Here is a 27,767-nt window from a genome sequence, read left to right on the forward strand (position 1 = left end):
CAAACCCCCAAATTCAGTCCCTGTGACCTCACTACACAAAATTGTCCCAGTTTGTGGAGTAACCAGAGTTACTCATCATAGATGAGCTGAGGGCCACCCTTTCTACACAGGTGTCAGACTCCACAGGGCTCAGCACAAAGATTCAACATGGCATCTGCAGACTCCCTTTGGGATGGGTAAAACCCAAGCAAAGTACTTTTCTTCCACATGCAGAAATCTTGTTCCCTTTCTGACTGGTGCATTTTACCTGAGATTCACCAGGAAAACTTCAACGTGTGACTAAAAGAGTCTTTCCTTCATAGACTCTTCATTCAGAGGAGATGTGGAGGGGGCAAGGTCTACCAGAGTCATGCTCTGGGCTTCAGCTTGGGCTCTGAGACAGATCACAAGGAAAAGAGATGCTATAACTTTGCCCAAGGAGCTGGAGGCATATTCTTTTTCCCTTTTTCTTATGCCATTCCTTGGGGAGTAGAAGAAATGGGAGACATCCATCACGCAGCCCTGTTTCCCTGTGACAGAAGAGGCATGAGCAGAGAAGCAGTTGCTCATTGCCATGTGGGCAAGGGACCCCACCAGTCATGTTCTTGCTGAAGGGGCTTGGCAGGGAGGAACCAGGGTCATCTGCCTTGAAAGTTTGTCCTGATTCCACCACGGTTTCCCTTTAAATGTTCACCAGCAGACCAAGGAGGCTCCTCACAAAATGCCCAAATAGCTCTGAACTCATAAGCAGCTCGCCTGGGAGGCCACTCATATGACTCAAGTGCTTTGCCAGACTGGGGCATATGGCTCTGCTCCTGCCTTCCCTCCTCGTCACCAGAGCCGGATGACAGGGAGCAATTTGGTGCCCTGCTTGAAGCGAGTCGCTGGTCCCCCGCCAGCTCCCAGCAGCATCAAAAAGCCATCTCCACAGTTGGCAGTGGGCACTGAGGACGCCTTGCTCTGGCATGCTGAGAGCAGGCCATGCCTGAGGCGGGCTGGCATGGGAAAGCTCGCCCTATCATCAGCCATATTGTCCCAGCTCGGCGGGGAAGGATCGGATCCAGGAGCCTTGGAAGCCAGTGACGGGATTTTTTTTTTTTCTTTTCCAATGGGCTTTGGAGCCAGCCCAAGGAGAGACGTCATCCCCTCCGCCCGTCCCCACCTGCAGCTTCCCCGTCCACCACCTTGCCATGTCTCTGGCTCTTATTTTGGGAGTGCTGATGAAAGCCCTTCTGTTCCGGACCACGTGTCACCGTCACACACAGGACACGGCACAGCCAATAAAGATGAGTCACCATTCACGGGACAGCGCTGGCACTCGGCCAGTGCTGCCAAATTTAGGCTTTGTCAGACTGTGGTAGTCATTGGGAAGGGGTTACATCATCACAGCACCACACAAGCATTAGCTCATGCTGTTCCCAGGAGCTGCAGGGCAGATGGGAAACTGAGGCATGGAGAGAGAGCTTGGAGTAGCCTGAGGTCCTGGGGAGGATCCCTACTCTGCAGGCTCCTGGGGAGTGCACGTCAAGCAGATTCCACACAGGAAATTAAAGCTTTTTTGGGTAATTCCGTGCTGCAGGCTTTCTTGGAGACACTCCTCTCATGGCAGGTTTTGATCAGGGCATAGGAAAAGGTGGCTGCACCCTGCTGTGGAATGGGCTGGTGAAATGCATGGAAATTCAACTCTTTTTGTCTTCAGGTTGCTCAAGTGTGCAGCTCTGGGGTTCATGTCATGCTGCCTCTGGATAAACAGGGAGCACACAGCCACTGGGGTGTGCAAAGAAACATGGGGAAGACGCTTGGTGGATGCTGGGCAGGGAATTCTCTGTGCTTCTACCCCAGATGGAGATGAAGCAGGTCGGGTTGCTGCAACTCAGAGTTGCTGAATATTGAAGGAAAGAACTTTCTTGCTTCAGCAACTATTAGTTGTTTTTTTTTATGATTAGCTTGAGGTGACAGTCTTGAGTCTGGGAGTGCAGCAGATTCACTGAGTCAGTAGAAATCTCCTGAAATGACTTTTGTCCTAAGTGGCATTTGACCAACCTCAGGCTCTCAGTGCCTTCAGTACATCCATGTCTCCACACAAATGATCACTGGTGGGGGATGTGCACCAGGCACAGCTGTATCTGTAGCACAGGAGCCCATATCTCATGTACATTATATATCTTAAGGTGCAAAGAGATGCTTGCAGCAGGGGAATGGGCTCGTGGTTTGATCTCAGCCTGACCTTGAGCAAGGACATTGTTGAAGAGGTAACCTCAACTCCATCCTGAACACACAAGAAGAGGCAAAAAGACCCAGGAGACAAGCCAGGATGAGCATGACTTCACGTGCTGAGTTCTGGCCTGCTGCATATCACTTAGACCTTTGCAGAGCGTTCAAAGCATGGGAAGCAGAGGAAGAAACGGGTTCTTGCTGATATCCTTGGAAATCAGTGTCCCTGGTGCCTTCAACTACCCCACTGCGAGACAGCACCAGCTGCACCACATCCGTTCTTGTCACTTTGTCACTCCCCCTCACAGAAACGCTCTGCCAGACTCGCTTCATTGATGCCAGTCCTGTGCACTCTCTGGGAATGTTGAGATGTTCCTCCTTTTCAGGAGACCGGTCCCCTCACCCACAGTGATGCTGACGCAATTCCACCAGAGGCCACCTACATAACATCCAAGGTTTATAAACCATGAGGTCAGCAAAGTGTGCACTGCTGCCACGTCTCCAGACACGCTGAATGAAGAGCTTTCACTCGGCCAGTGAGCGTGAACCAAGCTGAGTTTCCTTCCTCTTCCCTGCCAGGTCAAAAGCATTTCCACAAACCGGGATGAAGTTATTTCTCTAATGGCCTGCAAACTTTCTGTGTCCAAACCAAACCATTAACCAGAGGTGGTTTGCAGGATCCCTGTTTGGTGCTGCCACAGGCTGTTTGAAGCAGTGCCTTGTTGTTGTCTCGTCTCCAAGGCAGTGGCCGTGGGAGCTGTGTTTGCAGCAGGAGGTTCCTTCACTAAGCCCTGGCAGAAGATGTTGCTTCCCCAATCTGGTGACAAGTCTGTTGCGTTTTATCTAAACAAGTCAGAACACGAGCACAGCCACCAAATCTTGGTCAACCACGTGGTTCAATTATCAGCACAGTCCTTGGCGCATTTTTAGCTCCTGGCAGCCAGCACCAACCCAAACAATTTCTGTGCTTGGCTCAGGTCATGGCACAGGCCAAGAACCATTCCCACCAAGCACTCTGGACTGGGCCACCCTGGTTTGGAGGCTGAGACAGAATGGATATAGCAGTCAACAGAATTAGGCTTTGCTTAGCTGTTGATTTCTGGGCACCGGGTCCCAGGTTCAAGAGCTGCCCCTGACCTGTGCCAAGGAAAAAAAGATTCTCATGGTTGTTCTCCAAAGCAGACAGTAGAACTCCTTGGAGTTCTTTCCAGCATTGATGTGCTTCTCCCCTGTTTTTCAGAATATTTTACCCCTACTTACAAGATTGCAACATCCTATCAACTTGTTTTAGGCACATTTACATTCTTCTCAGTGGCTGTGGTTCTCATATGAATTTTTTAAAAAAGGATGCCAGGATAGAGATGCTGCAACAAATGTCGAATGTACAGTGTCAAAATGCACATTTATTGCACGTGTTTGTGGAGTTGAGTTGTTTCATGCCAACTATTCCTTCTCAGAACATAGAAATGGGTGGGGAAAGATTTTATTTGAAATGGAACCATGCATTGTTTTTCTTAGCAAGAGGTTTTTCTCCCCATTTTGGTACATTCCAGAAGTTCCTTAAGGTGTGTTTCTCTTCTAAGAGTTCCTAATGGTAGAGTTCAAATGTCATTAGGTCTGAAAGATCTCAATATAGAAGGCTCATTCTGATATTTTTGGGATGTAAACTGGAAGTGACTCTGCTGGATTCAATATACTCAAGAATCTTAGCAAAGACTTGACCACTAAAAATTATGACTAAAGTATCCTTCATAAAGAACCAGCTGTTGAATGTGCAATGTGATTTTTCCTCCAAGAATAACTCCTCTTGGATTTTGTCCTCTTGTTCTTCCCAGTTAAAGAAATCACATGTTTGGGGTGGGTTTTTTTGGCTTGTCGTTCTCAAAAAGACTATTTTAATTAGCAAAGGGTCAAAAATTAAGTCTCAGCAATTAGTGACCACAGCAAACTGCAAATCTAACCAAGAGGCTACAAGGGCAGCACAGTCATACTTGGGTGACTTTAACCTCTAGAGATCCATGGTAGATCCATGCCAATGGTGGTGCTTAGCTCTCCAGATCAACTATAAAAGCAGCTTACGCTGACTTTTTTCCCACTTTGGGTGCTTTGGGTAAGATTTGGATACCTCTGAACATCTGGATGTCTGTGTAGGTACAAGGATCAGACTGCTCTGATTTCTGAACTGAGGAACCAGAGCACAATAGGAACCAGAAAGTAGACCAAGAAATATCAATGGAAGCCTTTAGAGGTGGCTTGTGCCCTTCTCAGGTGTTCCTTGCAGGTTGAACCAAGTTTCTGTGACAGACTCTACTGCCCTGTAACATCTCCTGCAAAGAGGGATTTTGCTCTGCTTGCATAGATTTAAATCCTTGCTGGAGGTGTTGTCAGAACATCCTGGTGGAGCATTTCAAGTGAAATCTCTTGGGGTGTCTTGAGGAGCTTCACATCCTCTTGTCTGTAGCTGTTCACTTTTAGAGACTCAGGTGGGGTTCTTTGTCAGTGTGATTCTGAGACAGCAGTTAAGGGCTTCAGATTAACAGGGATTTAACTAAAAGTCTTCATAATTACAGTGATGACTGTGCAGAGGGTACCTTGGCCTGAATAGAGCAGCAATTCATGCAGCTTTTGACAAAAATAGACACATATAAGGCTTCTCATGCTCCATTTCCAAACAACCTAATCTGTGCCCGGGAAATCCTGGCTGCTGCTTTCCCAGCACATTTCTCATGCAGAATTAACCCAGGTGATTGATACCTGGAGGAATTTAGACCAAACTCTGACCAGACTATCTCTCCTTTGTGTATCTGTGGCATTAGAAGACAGAGTTGTTGGTTCTGAGTGTCTCTGTCAACTTCAAGACCACCCTGCCCACATGAGATTCAGAGATTCATGAGGTTTATGCCCTTTGGAGGATGTACTGGGAAAAGATGTACTTGGGCATGGTGGGAAAATCCTGGAGAAGTATTGGCGCTTATGTGAGATAACCTGAGTCCTCACTGCTGGGTTGTGCTTACTGGGCTACATGAGCCCCAGTTTAAGTGATAGAAGCTATTCTAGTTGAAAACACCATCAAATGTAGCCCTACACCAATATCAAAACCACCATCAGTAAGATTAATGAGATTTCTGGTTTACTTGCCAAAAATCACAAAGAACTGTTCTGTATTAACACCCTCAAAACAGCATTCACTGAAGTGGAACAACCAGCTTTCGGTTGTGAATTCTTGTCTCTACCTTTTCTTAACATTTAGAATTAACATTTATTCAAAATGGAAGAACCATTTCAAAAGAAATAACTTTGTGTTATCATTGTAATCAACGTCACATCAACAGGAACTCTAAAAGTAAGACTAGTCTTGCTGTGTATGTGTGTCCCTAGTCCATGATTGCCTCCAGCTTCTTCAGGACTGAAACTATTCACCAAACACACCCCAAATTCCTGAGTGCTCTTAGACACCTGCCATGCATTTCTCCCCCTGAAATGTGTGTTTGTGAATTTAATTTCCTTTAAGTCCACCTTAGACTCCCATCAGAGACTCTGGTGGCTGGTTGGACCTTCAGAAGAGGCTGTTTTCCATAAGGCAGGATTTGTCTCTGGCTCTAGCAATGGACTCACACTGACATTTTCCTCAGACATAGCTTTGGGAGCACAGCTGAGACCAGATTCCTAGAGGGATCAACTTGTACAGCTAAAATAACATTTTTCTGGCAAAAAGCTGCCTGCACATCTGAATTAGACTTTACCTAAGCTCTACCTGCCATGCCTGGGCTCCCCAGAGCTGTCCAGACACAGCAGCCACCTGGACTAATTTACTCTGCCCAGCCTGGAAAATCTGATAATATGAGAGGTTCCACCTCCAGGAGTTGAACCACAGGTCTTCCACATTATTTTTAACATGATGAAGGGGATTATATGACCATATTTTTGATAAACAGAGGACTGTGATCAGATTCTGTCTATACCTGTAATGCAAACAGTGTTGGAGCCCAAGCACTGGCACTCAGGTGACTGTGTTAAGTTGGTCTCTGGAACAGTTTTGGCCAGCCAGCCCTTTCCCAAAGCTTCCCAGGCATGAGAAAACAAATTCACATAGTCCAGGAACCATTCCCATGAGGCAGATTGGATACAACTATTGAGAGAGTTTAATTGTATGGACATGGCAGACTCTGCCAGTTGGGCTGAGGATCAACAAATGGTCCTGGCTCTGTTTCTCCTTTGCTGGTTCAGATACCACCACCAGGGTCTCTCCATGGTGGGTTCCCATGTGTCCTTCTCCTCTCTGCTGTTTTTTATGAGCTGTTATCTGGTGGCAAGTCACTACACAGGATCAAAGATCTCGGTTATCCAAGAGAGATGAGGATTGTTTGAAGATCTGTGCATATATAAGGACTAAGATTTGACCTAAGTGCTGCCAGAAATGTTTTGGCTCTGGAACAGGCATCAGCAGCTTTTTTTTTCCTAAATAAGTAGGGAAAAACTGAGATACCTGCAGCCAGCATCCTAGGAAAGGGACAAGGATATTATGGAAAGCAAATAGTGGAATTTCATGCTGATGAGGACAGTTCATATAGGCCTGTTGGGACCAGCCTTCTTCTCAGTGATGTAACAGAGGGATTTTATCTTTCTGCTACCACTTGAGGATGGTGGTAATTCTATCTGGCTGTTCTAGGAAATGCCACTTGAGTATGTTCTCTGATGGATCATTGCACCCTTCTCACATCAGGTGTGTCTTAGGGGTTTTTTTTTGCCTGCTTGGTCCTCAGTGATATAAAATCCTTGTGTTGTGTCACTCACTTTTGCCCATGTTATGTTGCATCTGTCGACTCCTGCTTTGCAGGAGCCAGTGTGGGCTATTCTGCTCATCTTGGAGCCAGGAACAGGGTTTTCCAATCCTGCTTTCTGCTCTCCTTACCTTGCTGATACTCAGGACTCTCTCCTGAGCTCCTGTGGGGAGTTGGTGGATGCCAAATCTTTGCTACCAAGGGTACTTTTCATCTTATCCACTTCTTGTTTGATTGGTCCAGTTGGATCCCCACCCCTGGAAGTGTTCAAAGACAAGTTGGATGGGAATCTGAGCAACCTGGTCTAGTGGAAGGTGTCCCTGCCCATGGCAGGGAGTTGGAACAACATGATCTTTAAGATCCCTTCTGGCTCAACCCTGTCTGTCATTCTGTGATCCACACTCCAGGTAGAGTCAATGGAGCATTTCCAGAGTGCAACTCATCCCATGTCCCAGACAGCATTCCTTGGGTGAGACAAACCCTGAAGCACGTGATGCTTCAGGGAAATCTTCTTTATGAGAGTTTTAAAACAGGGTGGGGAAGCTTTGCCAGTCCTGATGTGGTGGGTGACATCCAACATTTTCAACAGGAGATCTGACACTTGGCTGAGGTTATTCAAGGACAATCCAGAAGAGAGGGCAGATTATCCCATTTCTGCCTGGCCCGGGGTGCTCGTGCCTCTTACAGAAGGATCAGTGGCTGGCTGGAGTCCAGGAGGAGATATAAGACTCGATGGCCGCGGGGCCTGAGCTGGTTTGGCAGGGCCCGAGTTCACAGAGGAGATGAATAGGAGGAGACACGACAGAAGCAGCCGAGATAATGAGAGCACAGATCAGATGAGTGTGGCCGGTCACCTCTTCCAGCAGCACAGAAAAGGGGGCACTGGGGAGAGCTGAAAGGCAGCAGCATGAAAGGGGGGGAAAGAGAGTCCTTTCCAAACACAGTCCCCAGTGAACCCAAGGACCTCAGTTCCTCACGACTGTGCTGAGACAGGGGCTAGGGGAAAGAGCTAAAAAGGGATTCAGCATTTCTGGGGTCATTAAGAACATCTTAATTTAGCAAAAGGAAAAGGTTTCAGGAAGCAGCATTTCAGGACAGGAGCCAGCCTTTAACTGTCGAGGGGCGGGAGAGCAACTCTCCGTGTGAACAAGCTGTTCTGAACTTGCCTTGCTGTGGATTTTCTCATGATGAAAGGTTTGGGGACATGGATGTTCCTCTGGTCTAACATGGAAGAGCCCTCCTTGCTCTACCTGACACATGGACTATCCTGTATAGAAACTCAACACAAGCCTTGTGTCAGGAAGTCCCAGTGGGATTCAGTAGTAGAAGACCTTCTTTGGTTATCCAAATAACTTGGAAATATGTCCCTGAAGTGAGTTACTTACCTTTGTTTCCTGCCTTTCCCAGCCACCAGCAGTTTTGTATTTCTTAGGGACTCGTGATGCTGTGTCCTATGGGAGTTGGACCCTGGGGAGAACAGGGTTGTGATGCTCCTTGAAGGAAGGTCTCAGCAGGGCTCCCTAGCAAAGGAGCAGGTGCTGAGGATTTGAAACTCACCCCTTGCCTGATGAAACCAAAACATTTTCCATGAGAAAACGGCTAAGGACGTGACACTGGTGTAACTTCTCTTCCCAGTCTTCCCAGTGTTAAGCTCTGTTTTTTCATCCCTGGTCACTCCAGCTCTGAGCAGAGACCAGAGGTGTCACATAGATGTGAGGAGACCATTCCTGGGTCAGACTTATGAATTATATCACAGTGCTCATTGCCATAATGCCTTGGTGGAGAAACTGGTTAGGACAGTGTCCTGAAGTCCTATGAGGAAAATGAATGGCAAAATGGCCTATGCAGCCCTTTATTATTTGTTCTACACTTTTTCATGTTCAAAGGGACAAAGAGGGAAAACGAAGGAAAGAAGACCAAAGTCACTCCCTTCTCTGATGAGAAAGAATAAAGAATGATCAAGCATCAAAATCCATCGGGAAACAATGAAAATCAGACCTGGGGTCTGATTCTGACCCCTTTTACTCTGACGCAAATAAATAAAAACAGATTAAAAAATAAGGGGGGGCGACTTTCAGGCAATGCTGTTACAAAAGCAGAGTCTGGCTTGATCTCTTTTGTACATAAATGCATTTTCACTCTGTGTGCATCAAAATGAAAGCCTGTTCCTCGGCTCCTGCTGAGCTCCAGGGAGGAACGTGCCACCCAAAGGGGAAAACACGATAACAGGGTTCAGAGCACAGAGGCCTGAGCAGGCAGAGAGCGCTGGGGAGGAACTGAGACATGGCACTTGGCATTAAACAAGCTCTGCCTTTGCACAGGGATTGATGGAAGGGTTTGTGTCACACGGAATATTTGCTGTCCAGCTCACCCGGGAGAAACGTTGGTATCTTCCCATTTTGTTTTAGTAGAGTCTTAAGGAGAATTAATATCAAAAAAAAAAAAAAAAAGAAATAGAGCACTGTTTAGGCATCATTTTCAACTTTAAAGGGGCAGGCACCACAGGAAATACTTAGGGAATGTGCTACAGCAACTGCTTTCAAATTCCTGACAGCCAACAACCTGCAGCTGGATTTGTGATGAAAACTGTACATACCCCTAGTGAAAAACCTCTCTCCTCAGCTGAACCACACTGCAAGTAAGGCAAAAATGGGTATATTGTTCATTTTAAATAATCATTTATATCTCTGTGTGTGTGTGTGTGTGTGTGTGCATGTTATTTTTCCACGGCTTTTATTAGACTAGTTAGTTGTAAAACCATGTGTAATTGCATACCAGGAGTAGTCTGGGTAGATAGGGATGGCTTTCCATGCACTGTTTTTATTCCCGAGCTTTAAAAACTACCGTGACAATTTAAGGGGAGTCATTGTTATGATTCTTTCGTGTGGATGTGGATTTTTCAAAGATCCTCATTACACACCTGAGATGACCTTTTCTTTTTCTGGACCATCAGTAGGAACTGGGGGATGGAAACTGAAACAGGATAAAATTCAGCATGTCCCTGTGAGCTTCAGCAAGGCTTCCCTGAACTCAGAGTGGTTCAGACTCCTCTCCTCTGGTATCAAATTGCTGCCTGCATTATACTTAAGTCCACTCGTGTTTTCATGATCCAAAGCAATCGCTCTTGTTTCCCTTTCTCAGCGAGTCGATTCCTTTGTCCAACATTCTCAGAAATATAATGGTTTTTATCCCTGCCTTTTTCCCACCGCTTTCTCACATCTCTTTACCATTTGCTGTTGCACAGCCTTTGTGCCATGTGTGTTCACCACTGAGGACTGTTCACGAGCTCCCTCCGAGAAATGCAGAATTAGTGAGGGAAGAAGTCAGAATCAAGCCAGTTCAAGATGGTTGTTGAGTTCAGCTCCAGATCCAGACACCTAAACAAAGGTGTCTCTTATGGAGGTGTCTCCATGCAAAGAGGGACTCCAATCTCCCCTTGTATTCAATGGAGATAGAGACAATACAACCACAGAGTCTAAGTAATGGCCTTCAGACAGCTCTGGCCATAATGACTGAGGAAACAATTTTTTTGAGCATCACCTCATGTCATTTGAGATGCCATGAGTACCCTGCCTCACTCCAGCTCCCAGCTCAAAAATGTTCTGGTCTTCTGTGTGCAAGTTTGTCACATCTGCCAGCTCCACGTGGAGGTCTGGAATATCCCAAAGCATCTCAAATGTTGCTGGATTCCCACCTGTGGTGGTTGCACTAAACCTTCATTCTGTACTGAGTAAAGTAAGGGACATTGTTTAACCATGGACACCCTGGGGTGAGTCTCTACTGAATCCTGCCTGAAATGCCTTGGCAAAGTGCACTGTGATGTGAAGATCTATTCCCTGCTTTCACTTGGATTTTACAGGAGACCTTGGGTAAATCCTTTAAATATTAGTGCTTCATCTGTCAAACGGGACATTATAGACCTCTACCTTTCTGTGCTGAATGCAGGTTAGGAGAGGTCTCACCATAAGGACTTTGGGGCTCGTCACTAAAGGGATCTGGGGGGTTAATTCTTGTGATGTGTCATTCAAGGAACAGGGCCTTGACTCCTCAGTGGTGCTGACTTTGGCCTGTGAGTCGTTCTTTGCTTCCTAGCAGGTGATAGGAGGACTTCAAAGTCTGTTGTACAGTTTGAAGACAATCTTAGTCTATGCCAGTCTGACTTGTTATGGGTAGGAGGGAGACAGATTCCACAGATTCAGCCCCGTAGTAGCTGACCTCCTCCTGGCTTGAGAATGCCCAGAGATGTGGTTGTGCATGATGGGAATGTTCCACTCCCAAGACTAAGAACACAGTGGGAGGAGTGGGAGTGGGTTTTTTTGAAGTGATTTCAGTTTTTACCCAACCTCATCCCTTTGATAAACAAACCTTGGAAGGGGGCTGAAACCTACTCATCGTAGATGAAGGTGCGTCAGTCACCATGAGCAAAACTCATAATCAAAATAAAAAGTTACTTCTCATATGATCCAAATTTCCAAGACTTTTTGTTCTAGTTATGATTGGAGAGATCTCTGTAGTTGGTTAGAAACAAGGTCTGGAGGAGTGGAGGGTCAAAAAGAGACAGTTTATCCCACAGTCTGTGAGAATTGTAAATTGTGTGAAGATGTCACAGGGAAAGATGGGAATGAGAAAGTTGTGGTCAAGATGAACAAAAGTGCTGTGTCATTTAAGCCTTTATGAAATAGCCAGGGAATAATTTCTGTGGCAACACAGTAAGAAGGACTGTAGAACTCTTCACATCACCCCATGATTCCTGCTGACATCCACCTATGGGATGTCACCGCCTTACACCCAGGTCCATCACTAGGATGCCAAAACTCACATTCACCACACACTCTTGAATTTTCAAACAACAGCAGAAATATGTCAAAATGTCTGGAGATACTCCGTTGCCTCCCTCAGACCTTGGTGCAAACGGGGAGACAATGAGCTGTTTGTGAGGGTAGGACTCATCCCGCCTGACTGCCTGTGCTCGCGCGTGCCCTGGCAAGGGTTGGAGTCAGACACCTTGGGAGCATGAGTCAACCACTCCTTGTCCCACACATGGATCTTAGGACAGGGTGAATCACTTTCTGGGGGTGTCTGCCTCTCTCTGCTGACTGGCAGAGATGTTCAGATGACTATCAGCAGGCAGGGACCGTGCAATGTGAGTGACTCAACACACGTAATCTCAGCTCTGTACAATTTACAGCCCTGGCTGTGATTAGTGGAAACGTTACAGAAAAGCCTTTCTGTGTAAACTGAGGGGTTGTTTCAGGTGTATTTTAGTCCTCTCTCTACTCTAGAATAAATGAGCCCAACAGAAACATTTTTAAGCCAGGGTGACAAATCTATCTCCTGAGGGTTGGTGCTGCTTGAGTTTCAGAGTACAGGTACACCTAATGCCCAACAAATTTCTAGTAAAACATCACTAAAATATACAAGTTTCTAGTAAAACAGCAATAAAATAAGACATAATTTTTTTCCTGTTAATCAGGGAAAGTTTTTAAACTGAATAGCTAAAAGATACTGCAACAAACAGTACTTACACACATAACTTTAAAATTGTGTGGCATCACTCAGCCTTCCAGGACTGTTAATTATATCTACCAAAAATGTAACACATCTGGAAGGTTAAAAATATATCTCATCTACATCTGCTTGGGGCTGAGGATGTTCACATTCAGAAGTTTCCATCCAGACTGAGGGAGCTGGGCATGTTTAGTCTGGAGAAGACTGAGAGGGGATCTCATAAATCCATATAAATATTTCCAAGGCGGGTGCCAAGAGGATGGTGCCACTCTTTTCAGTGGCAGGACAAGGAGCAATGTCCATAAACTAAAGCACAAGAAACTCCATCTCAACATGAGATAGAACTTCCTTCAATTGAGGGTGGCAGAGCACTGGAACAGGTTGTCCAGTGTGGTGGTGTAGTCTCCCTCTCTGGAGACATTCCAAACCCACCTGGATGAGATCCTGTGTCACCTGCTCCAGGTGACCCTGCCTTGGGATGGTCTTAGATGGTCTCCAGGGGTGCCTTCCAACCCAAACTATTCTGTGATTCAGTGATTAGAATCCCCAAGTCCAATATCTATTGTTTCTTATTGAGGACTTAGAACTTGGGGGAAATCATGAAAGCTGGTGGCTTCAAGCTTCCCTCTTTGATAAGGCCACTGGTTTGTGGCTTGCTGGTTTTTTTTAAATTTAGACTGAAATGCTAAAGCAGCTGTAAGTCCAAAGGCAAAGGATTCAGAGAGACAAGCTAATGGAAAGACACAGCTTTGGTGGACCTGCAGGCTGTGAGAATTCCAGTGAGGGGCAGAGATGGAGCTCTGTCATCCTTCCTGGCCACTTTCCTCATCACCTCTCCTCCAGACATAGATGGGTTGGAAGGAGGGAAATCTAACTCCACTGCACTGTAGGATGGGCTCCTCAAAAAAGAAGAAGATAAAGTCTGTAGAGTGAGGTCTGAAGAGCCAGTGGATCTTATTTGCATTCCCATAGAAGCCAGGCCCCCGTGGACAGAGAGAAAACAGGAGAAGAAGAAATTTAGGGGGTTTGGACTTTTTAGCTTTTTAACCCTGACTAGCTGCAGAAAGATGTTCCTTGGGTTTTTTAGGGTAGGAAAATTAAAATAAGAGCTGGTTGGAACCAGGTGATCCTTAAGGTCCCTTCCAACCCAGGCCATCCTATGATTCTCTGACTTTCTAATATGTTACACATCAGAGAAAGAAAGGTGTCATTATTTGTTTTCCTTACAACCATTAGCATTTTTCCTTTAGTACTTATAGGTGATACTCCCAGACAAATCTTTGGCCAAGGCTCAATCAAACTATAGCTACCAAATTATTGAACTTCCCAAGCATGGATTTTGGTCCATCATCTGTTCCCTCACCTGCAGAACAGTTGTCCAGTGAGCAGCAGTGAGAGCAAAGGAATAAGATGCCAGTGACTCCTTCTTTTCCCAGGAATCTGTCAATTCATTTTTATTGTGATGCTTTGCTCAATGAGTTGTTTAATCTACCCTTGTGATGATCAGTGGGTTTTTTTTTTTTGTTTTTAAAAGCCTCTGAAGTGTAGTGGGGAACTATTTTATCTTTCGGAGAAAATAAATTGCTTAAGTGTTGGTTGGGATGATGAGTTAGTTGAGATGATGGTTGGTTAAGACTGATTTCCTTTTGGAATATCATGGGGTGCCTTCTGAGGGTGACCCCAGGGCTGGAATTGCAGGCACTGATGCGAACAATCCTCAGGGTCTGAGTGCTTTGGGAAAGAGTGGACCAAATCCAAGGTCTCCTCAGAGGAGAAGAAACAGGGCTGGAGACACAGCTGTGACTTGGATCTGTGGTCCATCCAGGAGACAAGGCTGGAGATGAGCTACCTCCAATACCTCCAGCTGCTCTGGAACCAGGGTAGGGGATTTTCTGGAGGGATCAGATTCTTTGTTTTGGGACCATTTGAAGGGTATTGATGAGTCTTGATGCTCCCTGTATTTATATATTTATATGCACAGGATAAAAAAAACTGCCTATTTTTCTCAAAGGCAAATGCAAATGGAGATTCCTGAGTAAGGCAGAATCAATGGGAATGTTGCTCATATAACAGTATTTTAGAATAAGAAAGAATCCATGCAGCTGCAGAGAGTATGGATGTCCTGCTCTTGCAGTGGTGCATTCCAAGATAAGATTCCTTTCTACAGAAAATAGCCTTCATACTTGGGATGCAGCATTTAGATGGGACCTGGATTTCAAATTCTCAAATGTGGATCCAATCAGGATGAGCACAGAGGTTGTTCCCCGTTAAAAGAGATGAGCTGGGGTGGGGTGGCAGAGCCGGTGGCTCCTAGAGATCAGGACAATGTGTCAGAGAACTCCTGAATGCAGCATCCTTTCCAATTCCCACACTGATATTTCTGTATTTCTCTCCTCCAGACTGTAAGGACAACCTGACGTGAGTTGAACCTTCAGGCTCCCAAGCCTGCCCCCGATGCAATAATTTAGTGAGCAGATGATGTTTTCAACCAAACCTCCTCTCTAACCCAGTGGATCTGTGTGTCTTCCGGCAGGTGTGTCCTCTGTGGCCTCCCTGATGTCCCTGGCTTGGGTGCTAGCCTCCTATCACAAGCTTCTTCGGGACTCTAGGGACGACAAGAAGAGTATGAGCTACAGAGGGGCCCTCATCCATCTCTTCTGGCGCATCTTCACCATCTCATCCCGAGTTATTTCTTTTGCTCTCTTTGCTTCCATCTTCCAGCTCTACTTTGGGATCTTTGTAGTGGTCCATTGGTGTGCCATGGCTTTCTGGATCATCCATGGTGGGACAGATTTCTGCATGTCTAAGTGGGAGGAGATCCTCTTCAACATGGTGGTAGGGATTGTGTACATTTTCTGCTGGTTTAATGTCAAGGAAGGGCGGACTCGATACCGAATGTTTGCGTATTACACGGTGGTCCTGACGGAGAACGCGACCTTGACGCTCCTTTGGTATTTTTACAGAGATCCTGAAACCACTGACTCATATGCCGTGCCAGCACTGTGTTGTGTCTTTCTTAGCTTTGCTGCTGGGATAGCTTTGATGCTGTTATATTATGGTGTGCTGCATCCCATGGGGCCAAGAGCTAAGATCCTTGTCAGCTCCTGTTGCGCCGAGCTGCTCTGGGGCATTCCTTTGCCCCCCGATGTTGAGCCCATGGCGCCCCAAACCCCTGGGTACCGGGGGGCCCAGGCTACGCCCACCAGAGCGGTCACGGAGCAACAGGAGGAACTCACAGCTGACACTTGCTTGCCCGTTTTCCAGGTGAGAGCAATGGTTCCATCTACTCCATCTGGGCGACCCTACCCACCCGAGGGGCCTCTCATTAAGATTGACATCCCAAGAAAAAGATATCCTGCATGGGATGCTCATTTTGTAGACAGGAGGTTAAGAAGAACTATCAACATCCTCCAATATGTCACCCCCACAGCTGTAGGTATTAGGTATAGAGATGGACCTCTCTTATATGAGTTGCTACAATATGAATCTTCACTTTAAAAGCTCCTTAAAGCAAAAGTAAAAGAGGGGACCTTATTTTTGTTTACGGTAAACACAGATCATGAAACAAACACAAACCTTCAGATAAGCTTTCTTTCTGGTTGCTGTATGTATAAAAAAAAGAAAAAAAAAGATATTCTCTATGTTTTGTAAGTAAAAACAAAAAGAAAAACCTTTCTTTTGTTTTTTACACACAAGAAACAGTATTTCAACTTCCACACCTAGGATTCACAGGTGGAGAAGGAGGCATCTCCACATCAGTTTTATACCGTACACCAAGTGTAGAACATTATTTATGGGATTGGTGCTGATTGAAAAATAAAAAAAAAAACAAACAAACAAACCTACAACTGCCTTATGCCCTTAGGTGCTGAGTTTCATTAAGTACTGTCACCTTTCTCATGCAAAACTCTTTGATGATTATATGCCAGGAAAAAAAAAAGAAAAAAAAAACAAAACCAAAAAACCAACTGAAATGCAAACCTTAAAATTAAAAAAAATAGTAAAAAAAATGAACAACAACAACAAAAAGAGAGAAATGTATGAAAAAGAAAAATCCCGTTGCTTTTATTGGATTTAACAGAAAAATAACCAAACCCAAATATCTAAAGATAAGAAAGCAAAGCTGAGACACCCCTAATGGAGTTTGGTTTTTCCAACAGCTGAAAGACAAAATCAGGTCTGTAAGATAATTTGGCAAGGAATTTATAGCACCAGTTGGCCAAGCCTGTGAGCCTTGACCGAGTCGTGTTATGAATGCGATCCAACCATGGAACCGTTTTCCTTGTGGAAACGGATCACGTGGAATGGTGGGTTTGCACCAGATTAGTGTGATAATGGTGGATCTGATCTTGTTCCCAACAATTGCACGTGCTAAAGCACCACTGTCTCCAGTGGAGCAAATACCAAAAGCCTGAGCCCAGAATAAGGCCTGCCACCTTGAATTCTGGAAAATATGGAATTATTGAAATCATGTACCAAAAACATCCTCCTAAAGTCCATTTACACATATCTAATAACAATTATTTCAGTAATAATAAAACTCAGCATAGTAGCAAAAAGCGAGTCAATTTAAAGGCACAATACTTGATCAGTGACTGGCAAAATAATTTGACCTACTGTATCATTTTAAGGCTGTGAAAGGCATACATGTATTATTTGTAATCTCGTGTAAGACCTGTCATGTCTCATTCAGTGCGAGCCTTAAAGTGATTGTAAAGCATCCTTTCGTTCCATTTTGGGGATTTTTGGGTTTTGATTTTTTGTTTTTGTTCTGTTTTGTTTTTAAGGAAAACAAAACATGAAAAGTCGGGATCTAAAAAAAAAAAACAAACACAAAAACAAACAAAAAAAAAGCAAACAAACAACAACAAAACAACCAACAAACTTCTTCAAACGGTAATAACCTGTAAACTGACTCACGTCTCGAGATGATTTGGTGCTTTGTATTTTTCGTTGATGTTGTTGTTGTGATTTAGCTGAGAATTCTTCGACTCGGTACATGTGGGGAACTGCTGATAAAAAACTGTCTCGTGTCACCCTCTACTGTAAGTACATGGCGAGAAACAACAAGCAGAGGAGATCCAAGAGCGTAGCGAGAGAGCATCGTGGTTTAGCTTTAGCCTTCTCACTGCAAGGAGATGCTGCCACCTCCGACGATGGCAAAGCCCAGACGGTCACCTGCCGAGGGCTGAGTGGTTGTCTTGACATTTCCAAGTAACCCGCTCGGTGTCTGAACATTCCCATCTCTCCAATTCTGTTTCTGTGCTGGAATCTCTTTGTTTTCGAGTTCGATCACGGGTTTGCGTCTGTCCAACAACGCCCTTTTTTTCCGTTCCGAGAGTATTGCTCCTTTAAAAGGAATAATCCCGTTTCAGGGCATCTTTTCAATCCCACCATCCCTCTACTTGGGAGGGGAAAAAAACAACAACAACAACAAAATGAGGTATTTTTAAGTGAATGCTGTAGTATTTTCTGTGTGTAATTGCAATTTTTTATTCCAGAAATACTGTAACTGTCTACGGTGCAAAACTCCCATGCTGACCTATTCTGAAGAGGAGATCAGCATGGGGGGGGATATTTTTTAATTATGATTATGATTTTTTTTTTAATTTGAGGAATCAGTTGGTTTTTTTAATTATAGTAGTATTTAAAGAAACTAGTACCAATTTTATATAACAGTTTAAAGAAGCTGAATGCTTTCTTCGCCTGAATATACCTGAAGAGAAACATTTTTTTCAATCAGTGATCCTTTGCAGTGTTCTGAGAAAATGTTGGGGTTTCTTCAGTTGTTTCATTTTGTTTTGTAAAGGAAACTTTTAACTGGTGTCTGTCCCTTTCCAGGAGGGCAGGACTCACTCACGCCAAACTATAGACACACGGCAAAGTTTATATGAAGCCAAATTGTCACTGGTACTGTAATTCCCAGTCAAACTCCATTTCAGGCAAATGTTTCTGGGCTCTGATTACAACTAATGTGATGGTCACATTTTCATGCAAAGGGAGGGATTTGGTCTTGTCATTCCCTATCTAACTTCCCAGTCCCTTGTTTACTGTGCACATAAATACATTTATATATATGTGTATATATATATATATATATACATGAACTTATATATATTTATACATGAGCTTATATATATTTGTGAAAAGCTTTCATTTCCCTTCTCCATTGTCTGTGTCACAAAACCACTCCCGTCTCAAGTGTCCTACTAACATTTCACCCTGTTTCTTCCCTGATCAGTCTCCATAAAAAAAGGTAATTTGTGAAGTGAACTCACTGTCCCCACCTACTGAGTCATAAAAACATGGAGGTGCCCATCCTCCAGCAACAGGCCTGCCTTTCTCCTCCCAGGACTTTCTTTTCACCTACCTTTAATGCAAGTGTAGGCTTAACTCTGATCCAATTCCCTGTGTAAAGAGTCTCCTTGGTCCTTCCATGAAGAGCTCTCCTCTGCAATCTGCATTTCATTGGCATAAGCATGAGAAAGGAATGGGTGGCAAACAACCCTGCTGTTCCTTGGGGGCCTCTCTTCCACGAGATAGCAACCTTATTTTCAAAAGCACCATGAGAAGGTCCCTCTCCCCAAACTTGTCCCCCTTGAGGTCCGGAGATGTGATCCCAGTCGCTGGCCCCGCTGAACCGCCGGATGCTGCCACTTCACACCAGGACAGTGAAAGGAGCCAACGAGCCAAGGCACAGTCACCAGGTGTCGAGGAGGAGACCCTTCAGTGTTGCCTCTCATGAGCAACTTCAGCCTGCCTTCCCTCAGGAACAGGATCTTACTCCACACCACCACACCAACAGCCGTCCTCTCCCTCCCGTGACAGGAGCGGAGGGGCAAAACACTCTGGAAGTGTCCTTACTTCTCAATGCAGTGCTAATTTCTCACAACCAAACCAGCTTAACTAAGGGCTTGACACATCCCTGTTCCAAAGTCCTCCTCGCTCGTGGCTCGTAGTGTGGATAACAACGAAGGCAGGGGCCTCCACTGCGTGTTAAGACTGTTTCATTACTCTTGCTTGCATAAACTTTCTGCCTCTGTTTCTAGTCCTTTCTTTGAATGACATCCACTGGCATCTTCATGGAGTAAAGGATTTCCAGTGAGAGCCTGTGTCAACCCTGAAGAACTCTTTCTTTTTTCAAGGACTCCATTACAGCCTTAACCTAAAGCACGTGCTCTGCCACTACACCCAACGAGTTCACGGTGGACAGTTTGGGGTGGTGACCATTTCCTCTTGGGATTACCTGTGATCTTGTTGCCAAACAGCGCCTTTGCCAAGCCAAAAGCTCGGGGAGGAAAACTACCCCCAGCTCTTTATTGGTACTAATCCCAGTGCTGAGTCTAGACCTCTCCTCTTGTTTTGTTTATTTTTTACCCTTTGACTTTTCCTGTGCACTTTTTCCGGGATAGTCAATGACTTGTTTTGGTTTCACCTTGGTTTTAACTTCTCAGCTTACCCCTGGTAGCTCAGTTATACCATGTCCCACCTTCTTGCCAGAAGATACTGAGTGAGGAGGTTTTCAAACTGCCATGGAGAAGGTTGAGCCTGTATTTATTCACATCACGAGATCAGCGGGCAACTTCTCTGGCACATTTGTGTTGCTGGATCCACCCTGGAATCATCTAAACCAGCCAAATGTGCCATGCCAGGGCAAAGCCAAGGCACGAGGGCTCCACCATCCCGACTGTTATACTGTTCAAACCTTCCCTGGCATGGTTTTGACCCACTCCAACAAGCCCTGGACTCGGGCACAGTTTCCCCAGGCATGGTCAGAGACCATCCCCATCCAGCAGTTTGGATGCAGCTGCTCTGCATCAGGGGTGGAAGATTTTAGCAGTGTGATTGGGGCCAGCACTTGTCAGTTGGCCTGGTGGCCAGAATGGATCCTGGAAGTGCTTAATTTGCTAATAAAGATGTAACTCTGTGCCCACAGACCAGGATTCAGGACGTGGTGGAGAACGTCAGCTCCAATCTGGCATTTTTCTGTTTTCTGCCCGATTCAATGGACAAGTTGTTTTTCAGTTCACTCTGTTCTTTTTGCTGAGATTGTTTTGCAAACAGCGTCACTTTTATCGCTCTGATGTCAACCCATCCATCCCTCCAACCATGTCAGATGGGTGGCATGTTTACTGTGATAGTGTTATACAACCATAGGCAGCTAATTCAGAGACAGGAATGATTCAGACCAGACCAAATCAACAATGGAAATACAGGAATTACAAGGTCCCTGCCCATGCCCTTGTCATGCTTTGCCACCCACACAAGGCATTTTTTATCTGCAGCTTTTCCAACCTGAACTGCAGAAGAGGAGCCAGTGTTGAATAATTACCAGTGAAAACTGCAACTGAGCCACAGATTTCGAGTGTAAATATATATATTTTCAGTATTTGAGATTGGAGCTAATTCTCTGCTTCACCCCGTCCTTCTCTGCACCTGCCAAAAGCCAGCACTCATTTGCATGTATTTTTATTTAAAGCTGACTGGATGAAAAAGGACAAAATTAATTCCAGGCTTTAGTCAATGGTCTGCTAAAGCCTGGCTCATCAGGGGAGCATTGCTATTGACTTTCAGAGCACAATCTCCCTGTGCTCTTCAGCTATATTTCTGTACACGCAAGATTCACTTCACAATTTACCCTTCCCTCCGTCCCCTGCACAGAAATGCATGTTCCACCTGTCACCCCCACACCTGACTAAACCTCCTGAAGAAAATGTGGTCTGAGGTTCGTCCAGCATGATTCCATTGAAGCTCAGAGGTGCTTTGAAAAGGAAAACTTACTACTGTGCATTTGCAAAACCTTTTAGTGCCTGCTTGCTGGGCAGCTTGGGCAGGAGACAATTTGGAAGCTGCCGGAGTCAGCGGAAAATTGTGGAGACAGGCTTTTTTCTAGGGATAATTTCTTCTTTTACTGGGTTTGCTTTTCTCTGGGTTCTGTTCAGATCGAACGTGGTCGTGCAAAAGAAAACCCACCAGAAAACAAAACCCCCAAATAACCACAACAAAACAAGGTCTCTGCCAATCCCCACAGAGGCTGAGGTGGAGGGTGGTAGGGACGATGTGAACTCCGTTGTGTACCCTTTGCTTGCTGAAGTTTGCATGCTGTTATTTTGGCAGTTGTCTCAAGCCCTTGGGCCTTGGGCTCGGTCGTTTTCCCAGGGTTCTGATTGCTGGTTTTCATTTTTCCTTGGAGCTCAGGTGTATTCTGGTGCAGAGAATCTCAGCCTGGTTTGAACAAGAAGATTTGAGGCTATCCCAAATAGACGTGGGCAAACCTTTCACTGTGTGCAGAACGCATTTCCAGACCTTTGGGTACCTGCTAGAGATTGTTGCAATCCACTTATTTCTCCATGAGCACGTTCAGAATCGCTTCATTGTTCTGTTGTGTTTGAATTTGGGAATAACAATGTGGTGACTCTTTTCTGTCGAGGTGTGATGTGAAGAAAGGTAGAAGAGCCTTCCTGCTGTGCTAGATATTGCCTGTGTTCAACCCTTGTTTCCTTACTTGAAGCTCAGACAGTAGGATAATGAGAAAAATGAGAAAATGAGCTGACAGATCGCTGCATATGTTCCACTGGCTCTCCACTGATGAGGAGGGAGGCAATTGGTGATGATCAAAATAAATCAGCATAAACCATCTGGACCTTAGTGGATATTCAGGCATGCACAGAACCCAATTGGAAAGTGATGCTGTTGATAAAATAACGTGAACTCTCCTTTCCAGCTGTATATTGAAAAACTAAACACCAACCTGAAAGAAAACATTTGACAAAACCTTGCAAAGCAGACAAAATGATTTGAGGGCATAAATTTTCCTCTCCCCTCCCCATCCCTTTGGGACACATGCAGCAAGGCAACTGTTTGAAAACCAGGCACTTTGTAATGCGCGGAGTTGTTTGGATTTGTGCAACGCCGTGTTGGTCAGATGGTGTTTTACAGCGAGCGTAGAAAAGTGGCCACGGTCTAAAAGTCATTGCAGATTTTTTGGGGTGACAGTACTCCTGGGTTTCGGCCCCAGCTCTGCCACGAAGTTGCTGTGTAACCTTGGGCAAGTGATTTAACCTTTCTGTGCCTACAGTTTACCCATCTGTACATGGGTATAATAATATTTACCTACCTCACAGGGGTGTTGTGAGGCTTAAGTTAATGCGTGTGAGAGGTGCTGGAAGTGCGCCGTAAAAATTTCATTCTTGCTGGGTTTGTGCTGTTACGGGGAAAGAGCAGTAAAGGGGTTGGTTACAACAAGCAGAAGGAAAACCTGCATGTGTTGACAAAGTGATCTTAAGTCTTTTCTCTCCCCAAAAGCAAGGAACGGAGAAAATTGTGCTGAATAGCCTTGCTTTCCTGGTCAAATGTAACAGCACTGTTTGCAATATTATTTTCTTACACAACAGGTGACCTTTCCCTTTTCCTTGTTGTTTCTGGAAACTTGAAACTAAAGATGACAAAAGTATTTCTGAACCGAACAGATTACTGATGAATACTTGAATTTCTTTAAAAGTCGCTCTCATCAGCCACGGTTAATGCGCACTAATCTTTCAGTCATCAGCTTCCATCTGAATACAGTGAAAAATTTGCTCACGCTGTTTTGGAATAGCCTGGACCTTATTTGGGAGGCTGGTATTGCTGAGGACTCTTGTAGGCATGGGAAAACTAGTGTCTCAACTGATAAACATGTGAAAATAACCCTTTTTTCTTTCTGTTTTTGCCTTTTACGTTTCTTGACTGCCTAAGACAGCACAATAATTGCAGTTTACTCGGTTGTATAGTAGCTTTTTTTTTGTTGAAGTTTCCTTACGCAAAGGGCGAAGGTGGGATGTGAAAGGATAAGTCAGACCCAACGCTGCTCCGGCGTGACTCTTCTCGGAGTACCCACTTTCCTGGAGAAAAACCTGTGCCACCTCCAGAGAGACCAGACCAGGCCTGCCTTCACCGTCCTTCCCACAGGCAAAATTGCCCTTGCCACCCACGGGAGTTTTGGCTGTTGATCCATCGAGGTGGATTCACCCCTGGTTGAACCCCAAGCCACTCGGGTGAAAGCCAGGACAACTTTCTGTAGAATAAGGGAAAGGATCCAGTTCATTGCTCCAGATGTCACCACTGGTGAGATAATTCAGAAGGGCCAAAAAGCATGTGATAGAAAGCCTGGGTTTGTTTTATTTTTGTGTTTTTGAGCTGAGTGTTTTTATTGTCTAAGTGTCCTGACCATTATATAATGTCTTTTTTGGAAATGCAATGCCAGGCAGGACTCCCTGCTCCCTTTTAGAAAAGCTTTGTGAAGTCTGCTCCCACACTTCTTACTCAGGCAAAACTCCTGGGTTTTGTTGTTGGGTCTCATTTTCTCTCCTGAGTAAGGACTGTGAAATCTGGTCTGTTTTGGAGAACTGGGTGGTGTTTCAGGTGGCTGTTGTCTTCTCTAACCCAAGACTTGCCTTGCATGAAGCAAGAAGGAAGCTCTGTCTTGGTCTGCCACGTACCTTCCCCGTCCCTTCTCTGTACCCACCATGGGGAGGGGAGTTCAAAACCTTCTGGCTACATGGGCCAGGCTCTTCCACCTGAATTTCCAGGCAGCTGCACATCTTCCTGCTGGGGCAGAGCAAATTCAGAAGCCCCACTCTTGCAGATGGGCCGTTGATCATCTGCGTCGGCTTTGGGTCTGCTCCTTCCCCATCCTTCTCCCCAGCTGTTTCTTTGCCCTGTTTTAAGCACTCAGCTCGGTGCTTCTGGGTTCTTTTTACTGCTTCTGTTCCAAAAAATTATTGAAGTTGGGAAAAAAAAACAGCAATGTAACTCCTTCGGTGCTATGCTAACTGCTTTGTTTGACCCAACCAAATGCTGGCCAACTAATAGATATTCCCTCTTTGTCCTAAGAAGCACCACACATCTGTGTCTTGAACAGGGATGGACTGAGAGGGGTGAGAGAGGGCAAGTGTGGTTTTGAAAGCGATTAAAGTCTCATTTGTATCTAGTAGAGCAAAAAGATGTAGATGCAGACTGCTTTCAAAGCTGGTTATTGCCCACCTTGTGGAATTAAATAGGATATAGCCTATAAGGTATTGAGGGCATTATATATATAGATAGATATTTAAAAAAAAAAAAGACAAATGTTCAATTTATCAATAAATCACCCTTTAATTTTCCTGAAAATGTACTGTTCAATAGGGAAAACATCTGGCTGTGCTTGCACCTGGTTGTTTTGCTATGACCCACTCCAGCAGCGGGAGGAGAGAGAATTCCTCCTCCTCCATATTAAGCCTGATATAAAACGGGTGGCTATGAATTTTCAGGATGAAAGGGACTAATCAACATGTATGTCTGTGTCTATATCCCCAATCCTGTGGGAATATGGACAAGCATACATGCCATGTTACTGCAACAGTGTATATATGTTTTAATATATATGAACACATTGTGAATTCCAAAGGGCTTTTTTGAGATGAGGAAAGTCGCTCCTGGTGCGAGGTGCTGGCAATTTGGGATTTGCAAGCAGGGTTGAAATAAACATTCCTTGTATAGTTGTTTTTTTTTTTAAATCAAAAGACCATCAGAAGCTTAAAGTCCGTCTGAGGAAATGCTGTACCACCCGATCTTCCACTTCTTAAGAAATTTGGAAGCCAAAATCAGACCAAAAATAAGGGTCAGTATAAATCAGTAAAGCTCCATTGATGGCCAGGTGCCTCCTTACATTCCCCATGCTAAAACCAGTGATTTCTATTGGTGCCAGGGAACCCAAATTGGGCCTTATTGCTCTTTTTCTAAGCCTGTGATAAAAGATTTCATGTTTGAGCTTGTAGGTTTTGTCAAAGCCCAGGCAAAACTTGAACAAAAGCAGGAGTATCTTTCCAAGTAGAGCCATCTGATTGTGGCATACCCCTGATCTCATGGGGGCTTTGTAGTCCTGAGGAAGAGATAGTTTCTCCTTCCACCAGTATCACCATTACAATGAGAACAGCCCTGTTAATACACACAGCAAACAGGGCCCTCCTTCGCAGAGATTAAACCCTCCAAATCTGTTTTCAAGCCCTTAAAATTCAAATGCCACTCAAAGGGAATGATTATTGTTTTCCCTCCAGATGCCATTCCCGCTCATCAGTCACAAGGACAAGCAGCTCATATTTTCCTTTCTAGCTGTATTTACCAATAAAACTCACTGCCAGTGCCAGAACCTCCTTCCCTCAGAGCCAGCTGAACACCACCTGCAAACCGCCCCCGCCTTTCCTCCCCTCCTTCCACTCTCAGAGCAAACGCTGTTCCTTCCTAACTAGCGAAGATCCAGGACAAATGCCAGCCGATTACACCTACAATCTGTTCTCCTTAGGATTTTGTTTCAGTTTCTGAGGGCAGTCGAGTACACACAGGGACACGTGCCCGCAGAAATTTCAGTGGCCTGAGGTCGAAGCTGCTTGACTTCGACTGGGTGATTCTTGGGCTTGTCTTGTGCAGGGCCAGGAGCTGGACTTCCATGATCCTTGTGAGTCTCCTCCAACTCAGAATATTCTGTGATTCTATGGTTCAATGAGCTGACACTGCTGTGAGAGAAACTATAGACCAAGTGTTCCCCAGGTGACCCCCTCAAATTGCTGCATGTTCACATCATTCCCATAGAACCTGTTTTGTTCAGTAATCACTGAAGGTATCGGTCAACAAATTTATGATGGATAAGTACTAGGGAAAGTGGACTGGTTGGTACTTATCCATAGACCTCCCAGAACTGCTCGAGCAATTAAACAAGCCTTAAATTGGGTGCAATTGCAGCCATTTGGAGGAGACCTGTGATGGGTGTTTTCTGAAAAAATGGTTTAACAGGTATCACAGCCCAATCCCTTTGGCCCCCCTCTTTTCTGTGTAGGGAGAGTGAGAGGGAAGAGATTTTACACCGAACATCAAAGTTTCCCATTAGCTACAAAATGTGCCTCCCTCCCAAAATGGATCTAAAACTTGAGGGGTTTTTTTTTGTGGAAAATATTTTCCTATCAGAAAATAACCAATGGTTCTGGCTTATGTTTCTGCTCTGCAAACTTTTACCATTCCAGCCTTTTGTTCCAATGAGGAATGGGAATTAGTTTCAAAAGTATTTCATTTACTCAGGGAAGGACTATTTCACATCTTGGTTTTGATGACTTTCACTCAAGTCATCGGGCCAAGTTCAGACCATTCCACTAAAGCTGATTACCCAGTATGAAACCAGTATGAGATAACAGATAGGGAGAGGTTCTTGATGGTCTCCTGTGTGTTCCTTGTTCCAGACTGATAGTGTTGTGATCAGGAACCTGACAGTGTGCTCCATCATGGGCTTGTTCCCTTAAAAACAGGATTTCCACAGAAAGGCTCTATATTTTGGAGGCTTTGAATGACTTTCTGATTGCAAGGAAATGTCATCCCTTTGTTGTGTACGTTTTTTGACGCACTGTCATATACAGAAGGCAAAATCGTGGTGCCTGAAGATCCACATTTTCTTTCCATCTCTGCCATGGGCTGTTGGTTGGGAAAGCCGAGGGGATTTTAGGGTTATCTGTGTTGGTGGGTGAAATATGTTCCTTAGTGCCACTGGCCTGTTCTCCAGGGCATGTGATATGGGAATGGTCAGGCTGTTGCCTGGCTCCCATCGCCAATCCCAGCTCCAGCCCTGGATCTCTGCCATCCTTACCCCAGGTGTTGCAACATGCATTTAAAGATCTTTGTCAACCCTACTTCTTGCAAAGCTCTTCCGATTGAAAGGAATCCTATAAGTCCACAGTACCTCCTCAAATTAGCTTTCATCCTGGGAGAGGAGTTTTTGATTAGTGAATTTTGATACTACTGGAAAATTGGCACAGCCACAGAGAATAGCACAATTTAAATACTTCTATTGCAGAAGTGCCACTTTTCCCATAAACATTGAAATTTTACTAATCACTGCTGGAGCTCATTGTTAACACTCAAAAGCTGGAAAACACTCTTGCACTTGATTCCTCAGATATACCTTCTTCAAGGAGAACAAATTCCGCAATCACTACAAAGTGGTCAAAAGAAGCTGTTAGAGCAGAACACCTGGGGGGTTGGGTTTTTTTTTTTGCTCTGTGCCTCATCTGTAAATTGTGAAGTGTAGAGGTTCCCTCACAAGGGTGATGTGAGGATTATTTAGTCAGTGTTGGTGGAACTTCTTCAAGACTTTACCATCAAAAGCACTGGAGGGCTGTGGTGGTGGTGGGCAGAGCAGGACCAAACAATCCACCATGTCACCTTTCCCTTGCCTCCGTGTAGCTCAGCAGACACAAAGAGAGAAGTTGATCTGAAATGTCACAT

The 27,767-nt window shown here is 44.9% G+C and overlaps 1 protein-coding gene across 2 annotated transcripts in view; it reads left to right on the forward strand.

Moving 5' to 3' along the window:
- Positions 1-26,899, forward strand: part of XKR6 (XK related 6) — a 191,081-nt gene extending 164,182 nt beyond the window's left edge. Inside the window, exons 3-4 of one of the 2 annotated variants that reach the window (XM_051812092.1) lie at positions 14,882-14,900; positions 15,016-15,199. In XM_051812092.1, coding sequence (XP_051668052.1) covers positions 14,882-14,900; positions 15,016-15,091 — 95 coding nt within the window. In that variant the 3' untranslated portion in view covers positions 15,092-15,199. Of the gene's footprint in view, positions 1-14,881; positions 14,901-15,015 lie in introns of both variants that reach the window. The other variant, XM_051812083.1, reaches the window with a different exon arrangement.
- Positions 26,900-27,767: the final 868 nt, after the last annotated feature.

This window comes from Manacus candei, unplaced genomic scaffold (genome assembly GCF_025592945.1).
Source record: "Manacus candei isolate 608988 ecotype Guabito, Panama unplaced genomic scaffold, ASM2559294v1 h1tg000007l, whole genome shotgun sequence".
Lineage (NCBI taxonomy): Eukaryota > Metazoa > Chordata > Aves > Passeriformes > Pipridae > Manacus > Manacus candei.